The sequence below is a fragment of the Entelurus aequoreus genome, linkage group LG12, assembly GCF_033978785.1.
Source record: "Entelurus aequoreus isolate RoL-2023_Sb linkage group LG12, RoL_Eaeq_v1.1, whole genome shotgun sequence".
Taxonomy (NCBI): Eukaryota; Metazoa; Chordata; class Actinopteri; order Syngnathiformes; family Syngnathidae; genus Entelurus; species Entelurus aequoreus.
Genome location: NC_084742.1, coordinates 19,325,299 through 19,343,595, shown reverse-complemented (window position 1 = coordinate 19,343,595; position 18,297 = coordinate 19,325,299). Strand labels below are relative to the sequence as shown.

Below are 18,297 nucleotides of genomic sequence, written 5' to 3'. Positions count from 1 at the left end.
AATCGGCCACTCGTACTCCTGCAAGAGCGAGTCACTCGACATGGGGAATGGACTGTATTTGGATGTCAAGCAAGACAGGATGCAGGCCTTCAATCTGACCAAGAGCAATGAATTTGGCACCAGTAAGCATATTAATTTACTCGGAATATGTAGAAGGTATTTTACTCGATGACGTCTCCTCTGGCCAATAACTTTTTTTTAATTCAAAGTTGACCTACAGTGTACATTAGGGATGTGCAAAGTGTGACTCTGGCAGATTTTGTTTGGCCCAAGACTTGTTTATTTGGCAAAATAACCAAATTAATTCCATCCATCCATCCATTTTCTACCGCTTGTCCCTTTTTGGGGTCGCGGGGGGTGCTGGAGCCTATCTCAACTGCATTCGGGCGGAAGGCGGGGTACACCCTGGACAAGTCGCCACCTCATCACAGGGCCAACACAGATAGACAGACAACATTCACACTCACATTCACACACTAGGGCCAATTTAGTGTTGCCAATCCTAATTCATAAAATATATTATTAGATATGAAACTAAATTGCTTTGTCATCTTTTAAATTTAACATGTGGATGTTTACTTTAGATAGTTTATCATATACTGATTAGATTGATTGGATTAGTGTCTATGAATGTTGTCATTCATCCAGGTCATTGTAATCTCAGGGCACTCATCGATCGCAACTACATCTGACCAATCTAAGTCTATGAGCACGAACTGATGAAGCTGACTCGGATGAGAGGCAAAACGTCTTCTAAAACAAACTAAAGAGGCGTGTTGCAATCGATTGAATGCTCTGAGATTACATTGAATTAGCATCTTTTTAATGCATTTTTAATAATTAATCAAGTAGAATTTTTCAGCATGATTGTTATCATTGAGCAACTAAAGTACAAGCCAACATATTGCTCAAAGCTAAATCTTTATTAGAAAGTAAATGTCGGCTTTGGATTTTTGTACACAATTATGATGAGTACATGAAAAACAGGGTGGTGGTTCCTCTCTTTAAGAAGGGGAACCGGAGGGTGTGTTCCCACTATCGTGGGATCACACTCCTCAGCCTTTCCCGGTAAGGTCTATTCAGGTGTACTGGAGAGGAGGCTACGCCGGATAGTCGAACCTCGGATCAAGAAGGAACATTGTGGTTTTCGTCCTGGTCGTGGAACGGTAGACCAGCTCTATACTCTCGACAGGGTCCTTGAGGGTGCATGGAAGTTTGCCCAACCAGTCTACATGTGCTTTGTGGACTTGGAGAAGGCATTCGACCGTGTCCCCCGGGAAGTCCTGTGGGGAGTGCTCAGAGAGTATGGGGTATCGGACTGTCTGATTGTGGCGGTCTGCTCCCTGTATGATCCGTGTCAGAGCTTGGTCCGCATTGCCGGCAGTAAGTCGGACCCGTTTCCAGTGAGGGTTGGACTCCGCCAAGACTGCCCTTTGTCACCGATTCTGTTCATAACCTTCATGGACATAATTTCCAGGCGCAGTCAGGGCGTTGAGGGGATCCGGTTTGGTGGCTGCAAGATTAGGTCTCTGCTTTTTGCAGATGATGTGGTCCTGATGGCTTCATCTGGCCAGGATCTTCAGCTCTCACTGGATCGGTTCGCAGCTGAGTGTGAAGCGACTGGAATGAGAATCAGCACCTCCAAGTCCGAGTCCATGGTTCTCGCCCGGGAAAGGGTGGAGATCCATCTCCAAGTTGGGGAGGAGATCTTTTCCCAAGTGGAGGAGTTCAAGTACCTAGGAGTCTTGCTCACGAGTGGGGGAAGAGTAGATTGTGAGATCGACAGGCAGATCGGTGCAGTGTCTTCAGTAATGCGGACGCTGTATCGATTCGTTGTGGTGAAGAAGGAGCTGAGCCGGAAGGCAAAGCTCTCACTTTACCGGTCGGTCTACGTCCCCATCCTCACCTATGGTCAAGAGCTTTGGGTTATGACCAAAAGGACAAGATCACGGGTACAAGCGGCCGAAATGAGTTTCCTCGACCGGGTGGCGGGTCTCTCCCTTAGAGATAGGGTGAGAAGCTCTGAGAGCTCAAAGTAAAGCCGCTGCTCCTCCACATCGAGAGGAGCCAGATGAGGTGGTTCGGGCATCTGCTCAGGATGCCACCCGAACGCCTCCCTAGGTGTTTGGGGCCCGTTCGACCGGCAGAAGGCCTAGGGGAAGACCCAGGACACGTTGGGAAGACTATGTCTCCCGGCTGGCCTGGGAACGCGTCGGGATCCCCAGTGGCTGGGGAGAGGGAAGTCTGGGCTTCTCTTCTTGGGCTGCTGCCCCTGCGACTCGATCTCGGATAAGCGGAAGAAAATGGATGGATGGATGGACATGAAAAACAGCATTTTAACTATCACCCTTTTTTTTCCATCAATTTGATTTGGTGCTGCATTCTTTTTGAAAGTCTTGTTCCAACGTTTGACTTTACAGTTAGTCCAATGTTCTTTTTCGATCCATTGAGCCAGAGGACATAAAGCTCTTAAAATTGTACACACCTTTTTATATAAAGGTATTGATCACCTTAGGCTACACCCTCCCTTGTTACACTAATGCACATGAGCAGATATGTTTTCATTTGATATGCTTTATTCAGCTTGGACTTGGGAAAATCTGCATGTATACTTTTCTGATGAAGCATGACTTTTCTGCAATGATTTAATGCAAACATTCATTGAACAAATTGTGTATTTTTTTTTTCAGCTGATCCGTGTGCAGCCGACCAGCCAGATTATCGCGTGGCCATTGGAGTAGGGGTCACGCTGCTGGTGCTTATTGTGGTGGTAGTGGTGGTCTACCTGTTGGGCCGCAAGAGGAGGACCGATGGCTACCAGTCGCTGTGAGGCCAGCCATGCCCCAGGGGTGGCTGGGTGAGGCAGGGTGTGCTGTCAAGGGCACCAAAATGCACATTTTGCTCAAAATGTGTTACTGGAATCACATTTGGTTCTTTTTTTTCCCACTGTTGACATTTTGTTTTAGTATTCTGTTTTAGTATTCTGTTTTAAAGTGTTGTTTTTATTATGAGAATTGTACTGATGTACCCCTCATACACTTGGATATATGTTGCGTTTTTACTGTGAATTAGCAAAAAGGGATTTCTAAAGGGATGCTACTGCATGTGTTGAGAATGACATGTGATGTACTGATCAATTATAATTGCACTAATTAGGGTTACAGCCGAGGTTGTACATATATGGTCGTCTGAATAGAACCCTTGTTTCTAGCTTTATGGCTTCTGATGACAAAACATGCAAATAGTTTACATTATTGCTTAATACAGCCAAAATAAAGTGAGACATAAAATATGTATTAATAATACATTTGTGTTGTGCATGTTGCCATTGTGTACAGCAGTAAGTTTGCTGTAGATGCATATTTTTCTCCCTTTGAATGCTTTTTATGCCATTAAAGAACGAAATTTATTCCAATAATACCCAGTTGAGTCAATGGGTATAATAACATGGCTTTTTTTAATGTACTTTTAAAAAACATGTTTTGATTTAAACAGAATGGTAGTATTGTTATTACTGGACTTGACACCTCTCATTAAATCGTGGCTGTCATACTTTGTCGCCGGATATCCAAAGGAATCATATTTCTGAACGTAATACAATTAACAGGCTGCCATACCATGAATTGATTTACATGGACCCCGACTTAAACATGTTGAAAAACGTATTCGGGTGTCATCATTTAGTGGGGAATTGTACGGAATATGTACTGTACTGTGCAATCTACTAATAAAAGTTTCAATCAATCAATCAAAAAGCCTTCCTTTGTTAATAATGATAATAATGCAGCTCTTTTCTGTCGACTAGTTATGTGTTTTATTATATTACAACTGTATGTATGTTCGAAATAAACTTATTCCATGACCATACATAGTCATGTATTTGTTTAAATATACTTTATGTACTTTGAAGAAATGTAGATAATGAACGGCGACGATTGTTCGAGTAACTTTCAGTTTTCCGACTGCACATGAAACACTCGCGAGTGACGTCATGTTACGTAAACGTGATGACGCACGCCGGGTGACTCTCGGGCAGCCTGAAGTGCGCGGCAAAAGAAGTGGGACACAAACAAAAAACATGTGGCTACCACACTGAGGAACCGGGTACGTTGTTCTTTACATACTAGCGTTATTAGGAGACTGGAGCGAGATATCCGGTAGTTAAACTACAGCAAGCAGTTTGACGAGACTTCCTGCTCGACAAGCGGTTATCTAAACCGGTCTAGTTTGACCAGCTAGCCGCTGTTAGCCAGCTAGCTGCACCTGATCGCCCGCTCATTCAAGCCAGCTTGCTCCCGCAGATGTCTCCTTAAAGCGTTTACCTAACGATTAGTTTGGCCTCTTCTCTTGACTTTACGCTGCTTATTTATTTAAATGATCGAAGCTTTCATTCGGAGAACCAAGACACGTTTCGAGCAAATATTACTGACGCGTATTTTGCCAAACTTTGCAAAGTTAGCCGGTTAGCCACATGCTAACACATACAATAGCGAGATCACAATACAATGGACAGGTATTATATCGATTCCTGTTGGCTTGGAAGCGATATCTTTCGGCATTACCGATCACATTAAACTTGAAAAGGCGTCTATAAGTGTATTATTTATTGTATTTATTGTGCGTGTATTTGACGGGAGAGTGCCCCGCCCACTAGAGCGCAATGTAGCCCAGGTTAGCTGTACTGATGGAACATGTGACATCATACAATGACTCACACTTATCTATCTCTTTTGCGTGCAGCAAGTTCAACATGAGCAGAAACTATATTGTATTGTGATTATTTTAATCGATCATTATTTAGCCTGTGGAAGGATTCAAGTACGTAGTCAAACAGAAATATTCTCATAAAATTTTAATATAACGCTGTCAATTTAATCAAAGCCCACCACATTCTTTTATGTGGCCTGCGAAAGCCTGGAAATAATATAAATGTATAAATATGCGTTAATAAAATGCTTAATCTTTTCTTACTGAATATATCTGTTCTTTCCTTTTTGACATTAAAAATTATGTACTGCATGCAATTGCATATCTTTTAAAATCAGAGGTGGGTAGAGTAGCCAGAAATTGTACTCAAGTAAGAGTACTGTTACTTTAGAGATTTATTACTCAAGTAAAAGTAAGGAGTAGTCACCCAAATATTTACTTGAGTAAAAGTAAAAAGTATGTTGTGAAAAAACTACTCAAGTACTGAGTAACTGATGAGTCACCTGTTCGTTTAATGATGACGGCAATAAATAATGCACAAAAACATAAAAATAGCAATGAGCAAATTCAGAGCCAGGAATATCTCTTTAGCAACTAAAACTTAGACCAAAACTTAGACTTCCTTTTTATTGTCATTCAAATTCGAACTTTACAGTACAGATAAGAACGACATTTCGTTGCATTAGCTCATGGTAGTGCAGGATAAAAAAGCAATAAGGTGCAGATATAAATAAATAAATAGGTTACTGTAAAGATAAATATATTGCACTTTTTCATATGCATCCGCGTTTATGGATGTATGTTATATTGTCTTTTTTATTCCAGCAAGTTAATCCATTTTGGGGGGAGCTGAGGGGATAATTATGATGTGTTCAAGAGCAAACAACAATAATATATATTAAATAATAATACATTAACATAAAAAAAAAAAATTAAGGCAAATTGAGCCACAATAACTTAACAGCACCATAGGCTCAGTAGGCAGAGATAACAAAGGAAAATAAAAAGTTAGCCTTTACGCAAACCATAAACTGATAGGTGTGGGCTGCATCTGGGAACACACTGATTAGTGTTTCTGTGTGTGTGTGTGTGTGTGTGTGTGTGTGTGTGTGTGTGTGTGTGTGTGTGTGTGTGTGTGTGTGTGTGTGTGTGTGTGTGTGTGTGTGTGTGTGTGTGTCTATGAGGCTGCAGTACGTTAATAAATGTCCCCACACGATGTACATTTGACAGTGATTCATAGCATATAGTATATATCTGTATCATGAATCAATTTAAGTGGATTTAAGTGGACCCCGATTTAAACAAGTTGAAAAACTTATTCGGGTGTTACCATTTAGTCGTCAATTGTACGGAATATGTACTTCACTGTGCAATCTACTAATAAAAGTTTCAATCAATCAAGCAGGGAAGCTAACATCAGCCTACGGTGACAGGCAAAATATCTACTAACGTTACTTACGGCGATTTGCTTCCTCAAATTTGACGTTGAGTTCATTTTGTAAGCTTACGCTTGTTAATCATGTGACCGCCTGGCTCTGTTTGATTGGTGAAACGAAGTCAAACGTCACCAGTGACTGCATGTGATTGGTGAAACGGTGTCAAACGTCACCAGTGACTGTATTTGATTGGTGAAACGCAGGCATGCGATAGATCCTACTTTGAAGGTCTGTCTGACAAACCAAAACAAACAAAGCGTGCATTAACAGATCGATAAAAATCAGTAGCGAGTAGCGAGCTGAATGTAGATAAATGGAGTGGAGTAAAAGTAGCGTTTCTTCTCTATAAATATACTCAAGTAAAAGTAAAAGTATGTTGCATTAAAACTACTCTTAGAAGTACAATTTATCCCAAAAGTTACTCAAGTAGATGTAACCGGACTAAATGTAGCGCATTACTACCCACATCTGTTCAAAATTCAATATCATCAAAATCAAAATATTGTATTTCAAAAATATTTTTTGTTAAAATAGAGATAAATACTGTACATAAATATCTGCTTGACTTATGATTTCAAAACAAATCATCAATCAAATTGTAGACTGTGAAATTGACAATAGATTTTACGGTTAAATTCCGCCGACTGACTTTTTTACCGTAAAATACATTTCAGCACTGTTTTTTCCCATATACAGTAAGACAGTAAAACATTAAAAAACAAACAAACAAAAAACATTAAAACAAGATTTTACGTTCAAAACAAAGCTGGCAGCTCTGTTGCTTGAATTTTACAGCTAAAAACAGTGGCATTTTTTTTCCATTCCATTAATTTAAAAAAATGTATATGCTGTAAATAAAACGCTGCTTTTACTGTAAAATTCTGGTGACTGAGCTGCCAGTTTTTAAAGTAAAATTTAAATATTTTTATTCCAACTTTTGTTTAAAAAAAAAAAAAATATTGTCAATGTATTTATTTATACATTATTCATATATTACTCATTGTTAAAACGGCCCTCTGAGGACAACCATTACTGCGATGTGGCCCTCAATGAAAACGAGTTTGACACCCCTGCTCTACACTGTTATTGACATGACAGCTGACACTTCCTCCACGCTGGTTATCATTCATTATCTTGTGTGAGAAGCAATCGCAATAATACATTGACTTTTCTTTTGACTTGCCTTATGCGTGGGAGTGTATAGGGAACATTTTGTGTATTTTTTTCTTTTAGTTCTTGATTTATTTTTATTTTTTATTCCTACCGGTCTGCCATTTCAGGCACCTCCTATAAAGAGCAGCAGAAAACTCTTTGGAAGTTAATTTAATGCCGAACCAGACGATTACGAATCTAAAAACAACAAATATTAATCAGGGCTGCATGAGTCTGCCTAAAATGTGAATCTCAAATGTATTTCTTAGATTTGGGAAGATCGTGATTCCCTGGGATAATTTTTTCACATATTCGCACATACACACACTCCATGTTCAGAAACATGTGCTCTTTTGTTAAATAAACAGCTATTTTTTGATTATTGCCTTTTTCTTCTTTAAAGAACCTTCCAACAATATTTCTGCAGTTTTTCATGGTAGATTTGGTTTGCCCGGTTACTTTTTTTTAATGGAAAGATAAAATAATCTATCAAGTCCAAAAATTTTTACATTTATTCAGGACATGATAGCAGGTCGAGAGAAAAGTCACTTATTAATGCAATTGCTTCTCCTGCAAGATGATTAATGATTTCTTCACCAGCCAGAGCAGTAGCTTGCCCTGTGGCCAGAGGAGCTTACTGGGGGAAAGGGAGAGTGATGAGAAAGTTCAACCATCATGCTAACAGTGCGGCGCGTGTTCTGAAGTAAAATGGCATTTGTTGCTTTGTGTTGCTTGCACTTTCAGTTTGTTATGCACTTTTTTCATCGATATTTATCAACTTGATCAAATTTTAGTGTGAATCCAGGTTGTTTTTTTTAAAGATTTTTTATTTATTTATTTTACCTTTTTTTTCTTTTTGATAACCTGGGCGTCCGTCAGGCTCGTTGACCATTTCCACGCGCTGCTTCAAACAAGTTTTCCAACAAAAGGAGAATTTAAAGTCTGTTGAAAAGTAAAATAGGACCAGGAGTAATCTATGCATGGACTTTTATAGATCAACTCAAAGAGAGAGAGAGCGCTTTTCTGATTAGGTGGAGGTATAGCCCTTCCTCCATAATGCACGTCATACCTTCAAGTATCATAAATCATGTGGTATGGCTCTTACATTACCAAACCATTCAGTGGTTGATTCCTGATTCTGTCTGGCCCCTAAGTGACCCCAAAATGTGCATTCTTTTTACAAGGGAGCCAGCTGCTGTACAAAGAAGGGTACTGACGAGGCAAATTATAAACTAACACACGTTCTATTCAATTCTATCTTATTGCATGCATTGGCCAGTGGCCATCATTGTATTCTACCGAAGTCAGAAAACGTTTTAGTACTTACCTATAAGACATTACAAAGAAAGTTAAAACACAGTTTATAAAAGTTTAGAAAAAGATAGTCACAGTTTAGGGCTGGACGATTAATTGAAAAATAATTGAAAAGTAAACTGCCATGTAAATGATTTAGATTGTTGTGACTCTCTACTGTACATATACACCATTCCCTTAAACTACAGTACTGATTGTGTAGTTACGTCACAGGAAGCCAGGTGTTGCAAAGCGGAACCCAGCAGAAGAAGCTGCTGCAACCAAGTAACACTTTCATTCAGTCCGCTACATGGAAGTGTCATGGAGGAAAACTGAAAAACAGAACCAACAGGACGTTGTGAGCACCGTGTAGCCAAAATGAATTATGTTTTAGTAGTTTAAACACTCTTTGACTACAATAAGGAGGAAGTTGACCAAAAAGAATAGTGTGAGTGTAGAGTAAAATAATCGCACGTTAACCAAAATCGAGGTAAAAGGTTCAATTAATCGTGATATAGATTTTTGCCATAAATGCCCAGCCCTAACACAGCCTTTAACATATATTGTTAAATAATTAACAAATATTATGCATTTGTATAATGAGTGCATTGACTGATTACAGCTGCAAAATTGTTTTTGATTTGAAATGAATGGTAACACGTTTGACACATGCAGCTGTAATGATGTACTGGTGCTTTTTGCAGCTGTATTCATTTTTCTTATAATAGTTGATAATAGTATATGGTATATTGTTGCCTAATAATTTCTTCTTTTTTGAATTGTCTTACAGCGCAGGTGAAGCTGAGAAGACATGATGGGGTTGCACACGTCCCAGAAGAAGCACTTTCCCCTGCGGGGGATTGACGGCGTTGTTCAGCTCTTCGACGCCGAACTCCGCAAGTCCGAGCCGGACTTAGCCCTCCTCTCGCTGGTCCTGGGCTTCGTCGAGCACTTCCTGGCCGTCAACCGCGTGGTGCCTGTCAACGTGCCCGGCGTGCGCTTTGAGCCACTGGAGCCAGACTGTCCCAACTCGTGCTTCCCTACTGTAGAGCTGGGTATGCTCTCGGCGCTGTATGAGCGCTTCACAGCGCAGATCCGCGGGGCAGTGGACCTGTCGCAGTACAGGAGGACATCCGCCGGCTCGAGTCGCGAGTTGGTGAAGAAAGTTTCCGACGTGATTTGGAACAGTCTGAGTCGCTCGTACTTTAAAGATCGAGCTCATATCCAGTCTCTCTTTAGCCTCATCACTGGTAAGACAAGCTAGACTGTAGGCGTCTTGTTTTCCTACCAAACCGATGTCATCTTTTATAAAGGGACCAAGCTGGATAGCTCGGGGGTGGCCTTTGCTGTGGTGGCAGCCTGCCAAGTCCTGGGTCTGAAGGATGTGCACCTGGCTCTGTCCGAGGACCACGCCTGGGTCATATTTGGCAAGAATGGAGAAGAAACAGCTGAGGTCACCTGGCACGGCAAGGGTAATGAGGACAGGCGAGGACAGACAGTCACAGCCGGAGTCAGCGAAAAGGTGAGCCGCACTTGACACTCCAAACGTACGAAACGTTGCTGAAATTTTTGTCTCTGCTTCAGAGCTGGCTCTATCTGAAGGGATCCTACATGAAATGTGACAGAAACATGGAGGTAGCCTTCATGGTTTGTGCCATTAACCCTTCACTGGATCTGCACACAGATAGCTCTGAGCTCCTGCAGCTACAGCAGGTCAGCAGCATACATCACACACTCACAAACAACATTAACCCTTTGGAGTCCATGCTAGTTATTTAGCATTTTTACCTACATTTATGTTTACTACTCCCACTCCTTAAAACTGTTTTTCTTGGTTAGTTTCTTTTATTTCCTGTACCACCTCACATGTGTGGGACAGAAGAGATATTTCCGTAACCCTAAAACCTGATGTCCAAGTAGAGAAAATGTCTAACGTGTAATGAACCCTCCTTATAACTTAGAAGGCAAATTTACAATTTAAAAACTCATGTATAGGTTTAGCAAAGAAAGTTAAATGTAGTCAAATAGTAATTTCTATAATTATTTACCTTCAAAGCAAGACGAGGCTTGGGCAGTTGCAATTTACTAACTCTGTACATCACAAATAATGTGTTCCATTCCAAAAGAAAGTGTATGTCTACCTCAAGAAGGCTGAATACAACATAACTGAACATTCAAAGGGAAAAGTCAGGCCTGACGCAGGGTTTCCCTCAGCTTGCTAATGTACTTGAAGCTGTGATGCGTGCACGTCCCTGTCCACCGTCGCAAAAGTCAGGCTCGTCACAACTAGGGTTGGGTATCGAGTATCGATTGGAACCGGGACTAACTTTCCGATTCTCCCGGAATCGTTCAAAAGTTTAAATTTCGATTCCTATTTTCGATACCCAGTCCGCTGACCGGAAAAAAAAATATATATATATGTCCGCCGAACCGGAAGAAGAAGCCGATGAGCACCAACGAAGAAGCGCCCACCGCCGGAAGTGTTAGCATAGCCGAGCGAGTCAGTCAAGCTCAAGCATGGATAGCGGGCGTCGGCGGTCGAAAGTGTGGCTTTACTTTACAAAAAAAAAATGAAATAACCGCGAAATAACAGAGCTCCATGTCCATCAAGAAACGAGTGGAGAGAGAGCTGCAGATGTACCAGGACGTTCCACCGATACTTATGTCTGACGACCCTGCTGCATGGTGATGGTCCGGTGGAACCAACAAAAGACTTATCCTTTGCTGTCAGATCGCGCTTTCTCCTATTTATGCGTTCAAGCTTCTTCCACACCCAGCGAACGTGTATTTTCCACAGCAGGAGACACTATCTGTCCAGAACGCTCACGCATCCTGCCTGAGAAGGCGGATATGGTCATTTTCCTAAACAAGAACTGTCTCTGATTTTATACTGCACCTGCTGCTAATCTGGACTGGGTTTTGCAAGTTGTTTCTTATTGTTTATTTGCTTTTCTGCACCAGGTTAGCCCATCAGTGGGAGCACGGTAACATTTTTAAGTACCTGCAGCATCATACACTTGTGTGTGTAAATGTGTTTTCATGAGGTTTTTAAAAATAAAGCTCTCTTGAGGAAAGTGTACCCCTGGGAAAATGTATTCATAATTTATAATATTTATATTCAAGTTCATAGATTTGATATTTATATTCTAGTTGAAAACAGCCCTGTGAGGAATTTATAGTAAAGTTCATAAAAAGTTAATAGAATTAAAATTGATGGAGAATGTCAGACTATTTCATTCAGAAAGACTGTAGGTTAGCTAGCTCATTTAAAATATCCTAAACTTTTTTTTGACCCTGCCTCTTAAAAGAATCGGAACCGAGAATCGACAGGAATCGGAATCGAAACAAAGAATTGGAATCGGAATCGGAATCGTTCGAATTCAAACGATACCCAACCCTAGTCACAACGTAATTAATGTTCAATCTGCGTTGTGCCTCTTCCCCCTTACACAGCTGGAAGTACAGCCCAGAAGAACAAAATAAATAAATATGACCAACACTAGCATATAAGTTGAAACACAATGTTGAGAAGAAGCAAAAACTTCAGTGACAGACTTTAGTTTTACCAGCAGCTCATTAGTCATCCTGCCCTGAATGCGGACTGGCAAGCAGGAAGGCACAGAATGTCTTTGTGACTGAACTACTATATTGATCCTGACTGGGAGAATCAACACAACCACTAGTTTAATCAGAAAAATATTTTTTTATATCTAAATATTTTTTAATCAGACTTTTTGTTTTTGTGTTTGCAAAGATTCAACTCCTCTGATATAACATGTACTAAAAACTCTGCAGACAGACTCTTCAAATAATTTTTGAGTTTTTGGATAAAAAACATTTTGTTTCTGAAATAATCATTAAACTTGTATTATGTTTTGGTGCACATTATTTTACAGTACCTCAAATTCAAACTGCACTTTAGTGTATGTTAATTAAATATAAGCTACAGTAGTTGGGTTAAAAAAAACTCCACAATGTTAGTAACCGTTTGCTGTTTGCCAAAGCACTGGATGCGAAGCACTGATGTATACAAATAATTAAATAATACAAATAATAATTTATCATTTGAAACTGTTGTTTAGTAAATGTTAACTTGAAATACAAGTCTTATAATATTCAGTACACCACTTGCTTACTGCAGAATGTTTGGGATGCCAAGCAAAAAAACTAAATAACGTTGAGAGGAAAACAGTTCTCTACCCCACAAAATGTGTACATGTATGTATATATATATATATAAATATAAATAATAGGGCTGCAACAACTAATCGATTAAAATAGATTATAAAAATATTTGGCGATTAATTTAGTCATCGATTCGTTGGATCTATGCTATGCGCATGCGCTGAGGCTACGTTTAAAAAAAAAAAAAATTCATTTTTAATAAACCTTTATTTATAAACTGCAACGTTTACAAACAGCTGAGAAACAATAATCAAAATAAGTACAAAAACAGTACAAAACAGCTACGTCTCATGAGGTGGGGGTAAGCCAGCCAATGATGTTTCATGTGCAACTCACGTGACGACGCCGTCTCCTTTGCTGGAAACATTCGAAAAATGGCGGAGGAAAACAGTACGGATAGTTTGTTGCAGCCATGGATGAAGGGAAGAACTCACGGTATGTAACTTTTTAAGTCCATAGTCCGGGTACATTGATCCGTTGTGTCCGTCTTTGTGTGTTTTTATTATTTTGCTAACAAGGAGATTTTTATTAGCCAGGCCTCCCTCGCCCGCCTGCAGCTGTTAACACAGACCCGCAGGCGTGAGCACATTACCCCTATACTAGCGTCCCTTCACTGGCTCCCTGTGCGTTACCGAATCAATTTTAAACTCCTACTATTTGTTTTTAAATGTCTGAACAACCTCGCTCCAACATATCTCTCCTATTATCGTGCTCTGTTTGTGTTGTGTTGTGCTTGCTCGTTTCTCTTGTGTTGTCTTTTAACCTGCCCATTGTACAGCACTTTGGCTACCCCTGTGGTACATTTTTAAATATGCTTTATAAATAAAGTTGATTTGATTTGATTTATAAAAAAGAAAAACATTTTTGTAACATTTTCCTTGTTTTATTTGGCAAGTTGAAAGAACATGGTGCCAGTATGCTGTTTTTTTCAATAAAATACTGGAAAGGATAGAAATGTAGTTTGTCTCTGTTATCCGATTATTAATCGAAGTAATAATCGACAGATTAATCGATTATCAAAATAATCGTTAGTTGCAGCCCTAATATATATATATATATATATATATATATCTAGCGTTTTTAACATCGTCACTGGTAAGTTACTGATAACTTGACCACTTTTAATGCTAGCTAATTCTAAAAATGTTAAGTGTAATTGATTATCAAGCGGAATGGCCGCTGCCTGACATGTATTTTCTTTAAACTTTAACACAGCCTCTTTTCCACTCAGAAACATAGCAGCTGTCAAGCGCCCAGCAGCACGCTTCCACCCTTCAAAATAACAGTGCTGTACACATCTGGTTTGACTGCGCTAACAATATAAAGGTTTCAAAAAAGTATCTTACATAATAAACACTTTGTACTTAAAGCACAAAAAGCAGGCTGTGGTTGGAGAACAAAAGCCTAATCCCAAAAAAACAAGGATATCATACAGCCCTAATCATGCTACACCACCTATTATGCTTTGCCTGCATTTTACGCATCCATGAGATAATAAGTGTTAATCACTTCTTTCCCATTGTTCTTGTCCAGAAGTTGCTGTGGTTGCTGTATGACCGAGGCAACTTGGACAGGTGAGAGTGCTGCAGCCAAGATGCCAAAAACTTATGTTGATGTCACTATCCTCAACCTTTTTACTTTTCCCTGAGCCAGGTATCCAATGGCCATGGGGACTCTTGCAGACCTGGAGGACCAAGAGCCAATCCCAGGGAAGGAGAGCCCAATAGAAATTCACCTCAAGGTAAGGATTCTTGTCATTCTTCTTCATGGCACCAGATGCTTCATTTTGCTCTCTCTCGCCAGGCTGTGAGTTCAGCCCAGAAACATTACCACAACGAGCACATCTACCCTTACATGTACCTGGCAGGCTTCCACTACAGGCACAAAAACGTGCGGGACGCACTGAGAGCGTGGGCTGACGCCGCCAAGGTTATGCAGGAGTAAGTTAATTACTTGGTTATTATTATCATTACTTTATCACTAGTGTTACTTAGTGTTTCCCAAAGAAGGGCAATCTATTAGTGTGGGTGGGGCCAGGGCTGTTAGGTCAGGGGTATTAAGATTACATCATATAGTTTGCATAATTGGCTATGACGCATGTATTTTTATAAAAAGAAAGTCTAAAAAACATTATACATATATTAAAGACAAATCTGTGTTATTAGTTTCAACATATCTTTTTCTTGTAACATTATATTGTTTTGATCTATTTTTTTTTAATGTTTGCTGTTTATCTTAAATCTACTATGATGCAACACGATCTGTACTTTGTACACTAGGGTTTATTTAACATATGTTATTCTTCTTTCCCTGAATGTTGGAAATTAATTTGGCAGAAAGATAAACAGTCTTTAAAATTAAAGAGGAAAAAAACTTGAGGCTTTTAATTGATAGTTTTCACAATGAAGTTACAGTAAAGGGGCGGCATGGCTTGGTGGGTAGAACAGCCATGCCAGAAACTTGAGGGTTGCAGGTTCGCTCCCTGCCTCTTGTCATCCAAATCACTGCCGTTGTGTCCTTGGGCAGGACACTTCACCCTTGCCCCCAGTGCCGCTCACACTGGTGAATGAATGATGAATGATGGGTGGTTTGTCGGAGGGGCCATAGGCGCAAACTGGCAGCCACGCTTCCGTCAGTCTACCCCAGGGCAGCTGTGGCTACAAATGTAGCTTACCACCACCAAGTGTGAATGAATGATGGGTTCTCACTTCTCTGTGAAGCACTTTGAGTGTCTAGAAAAGCGCTATATAAATCTGATCCATTATTATTATTATTATTATTATTAAAGCAAAGCACACAAAGGAAAGTACATTAAAATACACATGAATTGCACATAAATGTAGGAATCATGTTAAATCAGCAATACAGTTTTGTATAAACTGAAAAGATGCAACTATACAGGACAAAGGTTTGCACTTATGCCACTAGCTTAATGCAAACAGATGATTACTGACAGGCTAGGAAAAACTAGCATCGAGATTGTTTTAAAGTTGAACCAACATTTAACAAATTAGATTTTAACAGAAGAAAATTGACATTAAACAGAAAATGTATTCCTACTTACAGGCATATATTCACCAAACCGGAAACAAATATTGACGCTAACTTTGCACTACTAAGCCAGTCTACTGCTCTGCACCGTGTTTTGACTTTCTACGGAAGCCTTTTGCTCGAACCTCAAACTCTAATTTTTTAAATCAAATAATATAGTTAATGTTGTGTGGAACCTGATTGCCAGGCGAGAGCAGCATTTTATATTTGTGTTGCCCCTTAATTTTTTTGTGGCGGGTCGTCACTAATAAAAGAATGTATGGGAAACACTCACTTATCAGGGACACCTGAGAATAAAGCATTATCATCTTAGTGTGGACATTACCTCATATGACCGCAAGAGGGCAGTCAATCCACATGGCATCAACACCAACTGACAGGAATATCAAAGCTGCCATAAATACACTTATTGTTTAGAAATGATTGAAAATATTTCATGTTTAATCTCACACCATGACCAGAGTGTGCGGTGGTTCACAAAGTGAACCTCGGCAGCTAAATATAGTCCTTGAGCTGAAATCTAGCAGCTTCCTTTTCCTCCTGCTGCCCCCTCATTGTTCTGTCATTTCCTTCCATGCTCAGGAATATTTTGCATAATTTTTTCAGATTTTTGTGACGTCCTAGTAGGAACTTGATATGTCCCATCTCCCCATTACAGTCTTGATGCAAATAAAAGCGAACTGAATTCCTAAAAAAGTCTCTCTTGTTGCAGCTACAACTACTTCCGTGAGGACGAGGAGATCTACAAGGAATTCTTTGACGTTGCAAACGACGTCATTCCAACTCTGCTGAAGGAAACGTCCGTCGCTGCTGAAAATCCATCTGAGGGCGGCGAGGTGGGAGAAGTCAGTGATAAAGTAAGTGTTCTTGGCCTGCAGAGAAGATGCTGTTGCATTGTGGGTAGTGAAGTCCTCAAACAAAAGTCTTCTCTGTGTTTCCTGGCGCAGCCAAAGCAGGCAGCCGCCTTCTCTGCCCTGCAGGACCCAGAATGCTTTGCCCACCTGCTTTCCTTCTACGACGGCATCTGCAAGTGGGAGGAGGGCAGTCCCACGCCAGTGCTGCATGTGGGCTGGGCCACCTACCTGGTCCAGTCCCTCAGCCGCTTTGATGCGCAGGTGAGGAGGAGGCGTGTGAATAAACGTGACATGTTTGCATTCATGCTTGCTGCTCTTGCACTCGAAGTCGCTGCACAGATGTGCTTAATGAAGTGTCCTGTAGTGTCATTTTGAAACCTAAAGATGACGTTGTTTGTGTCCCAAGGTGCGTCAGAAAGTGTCCATCATCACCAAAGAGCCAGAATGTCAGGAGGACGACGACGCGTCCAGCGAGGACCCCTGGGAGGGCCGCAGACGAGGTTCCCGCAGAGAGCCCAAACTGGAGGAACAGAACTCTCCCCTCCCTGCTGCCCCGACCTCCCCAGCCTCCCAGATGACCGGGGCGGCGGCAGCGCCTCCTCAGCCTAAGAAAGTAGGCGAGGGTGTGGCCCGCCGCCGTTCTTCCCAAGGCCAGCGGGGCGCAGAGGGGGCTGAGGGCAAGCCTAAGTCCCCTGGCCCCAACGCGGCGCCCTCCCCTCAGCAGCAGGCGGCATCGCCCTGCCCAGCTGCCCCAGTGGTCATCTTCCAGAGCGAGAAGATGAAAGGCATGAAGGGGCTGTTGTGCGCCGCCAAGGTGAACTCCAGCGCCATCAAACTGCAGCTAACTGCTCAGTCTCAGGTCCAGATGAAGAGGCAGAAAAGCACGCCGCCTGGGGACTACTCCTTGTCCTTCATGAAGAGGCAGCGCAAGGCTCTTTAGGCTGTGAAAGCCAACACTGGTCTTCATCCTTAGCTCCACCTTCTCGTAGCTACCAGCAATAGCACGCTAACAAACCTGAGTGTGTTCGGAGCTCCGCCTCCTGTGTTTGTTGCTTTTCTGCTGAACACCGTTCATGACTGAAAGCTCAACATATCTTCAATTTAGGATAGTTACTGTGTAACATTGTCCACCACCGCGCTAAGGATAGCTTCTTTCTTGCTAGCTCGATGTTGCCTTACGTCGCCTTTGTTTGTTTTATTTGGAAGATTTAGAGTAGAGAAGCCTAGAAAGACCAAGCACTGTCCTCACAGCCACGCTAGCTGGTCCTGCTACTTTGTGCATTGTTTCCTTCTTGGTTTTCTATCTGCTAGTAATAAAGATCTGATCAAATTAGACGCTGCATGGTCTTTATTATTATTTCAGTACATTGTTCTCATGTAACATATATTTGTATTTTTTTAATCTGATCAAATATTGTATTAGTATATTTACTGATTGGACATGAGTCCTTGAAGCAGAGGCTCTCATTGTTATTGTTGCTGGAGATGACGACATTTTTGCAGTTCGAGGTGTGCCATACGGCAAATTTTGGTATCAATCTGATATCAAGTAAATGCAGGGCCAGTATCTCCAGTGCTTTAGGTACAGTACTTTTTACTCGAACAAGTCCATTCAATGA

General features: G+C 40.9%; 2 protein-coding genes across 3 annotated transcripts in view; both read left to right on the top strand.

Annotated features, from left to right (window-relative positions):
• LOC133662723 (macrosialin-like) overlaps positions 1-3,175 on the top strand; it is a 10,173-nt gene extending 6,998 nt beyond the window's left edge. For both annotated transcript variants that reach the window (XM_062066849.1, XM_062066850.1), the window contains exons 5-6: positions 1-122; positions 2,691-3,175. The exon at positions 1-122 is cut by the window's left edge and continues 52 nt beyond it. In XM_062066849.1, coding sequence (XP_061922833.1) covers positions 1-122; positions 2,691-2,830 — 262 coding nt within the window. In that variant the 3' untranslated portion in view covers positions 2,831-3,175. The remainder of the gene's footprint in view (positions 123-2,690) is intronic.
• A 792-nt stretch (positions 3,176-3,967) lies between these two features.
• LOC133661662 (menin-like) lies at positions 3,968-18,011 on the top strand. Its single transcript, XM_062065043.1, has 10 exons — positions 3,968-4,104; positions 9,379-9,838; positions 9,902-10,110; positions 10,173-10,301; positions 14,307-14,347; positions 14,427-14,514; positions 14,577-14,713; positions 16,537-16,681; positions 16,772-16,939; positions 17,085-18,011. The coding sequence occupies exons 2-10, from the start codon at positions 9,400-9,402 to the stop codon at positions 17,616-17,618; spliced, it is 1,890 nt and encodes a 629-aa protein (XP_061921027.1). The 5' UTR covers positions 3,968-4,104; positions 9,379-9,399; the 3' UTR covers positions 17,619-18,011.
• Positions 18,012-18,297: the final 286 nt, after the last annotated feature.

Coding starts and splice junctions, on each gene's coding strand:
- LOC133661662 (XM_062065043.1), top strand. CDS start 9,400: ATGATGGGGTTGCACACGTCCCAGAAGAAGCACTTTCCCCTGCGGGGG. Junction 9,839..9,901: donor TCTCTTTAGCCTCATCACTG/GTAAGACAAGCT, acceptor TCTTTTATAAAG/GGACCAAGCTGGATAGCTCG. Junction 16,682..16,771: donor TGGGAGAAGTCAGTGATAAA/GTAAGTGTTCTT, acceptor TTCCTGGCGCAG/CCAAAGCAGGCAGCCGCCTT.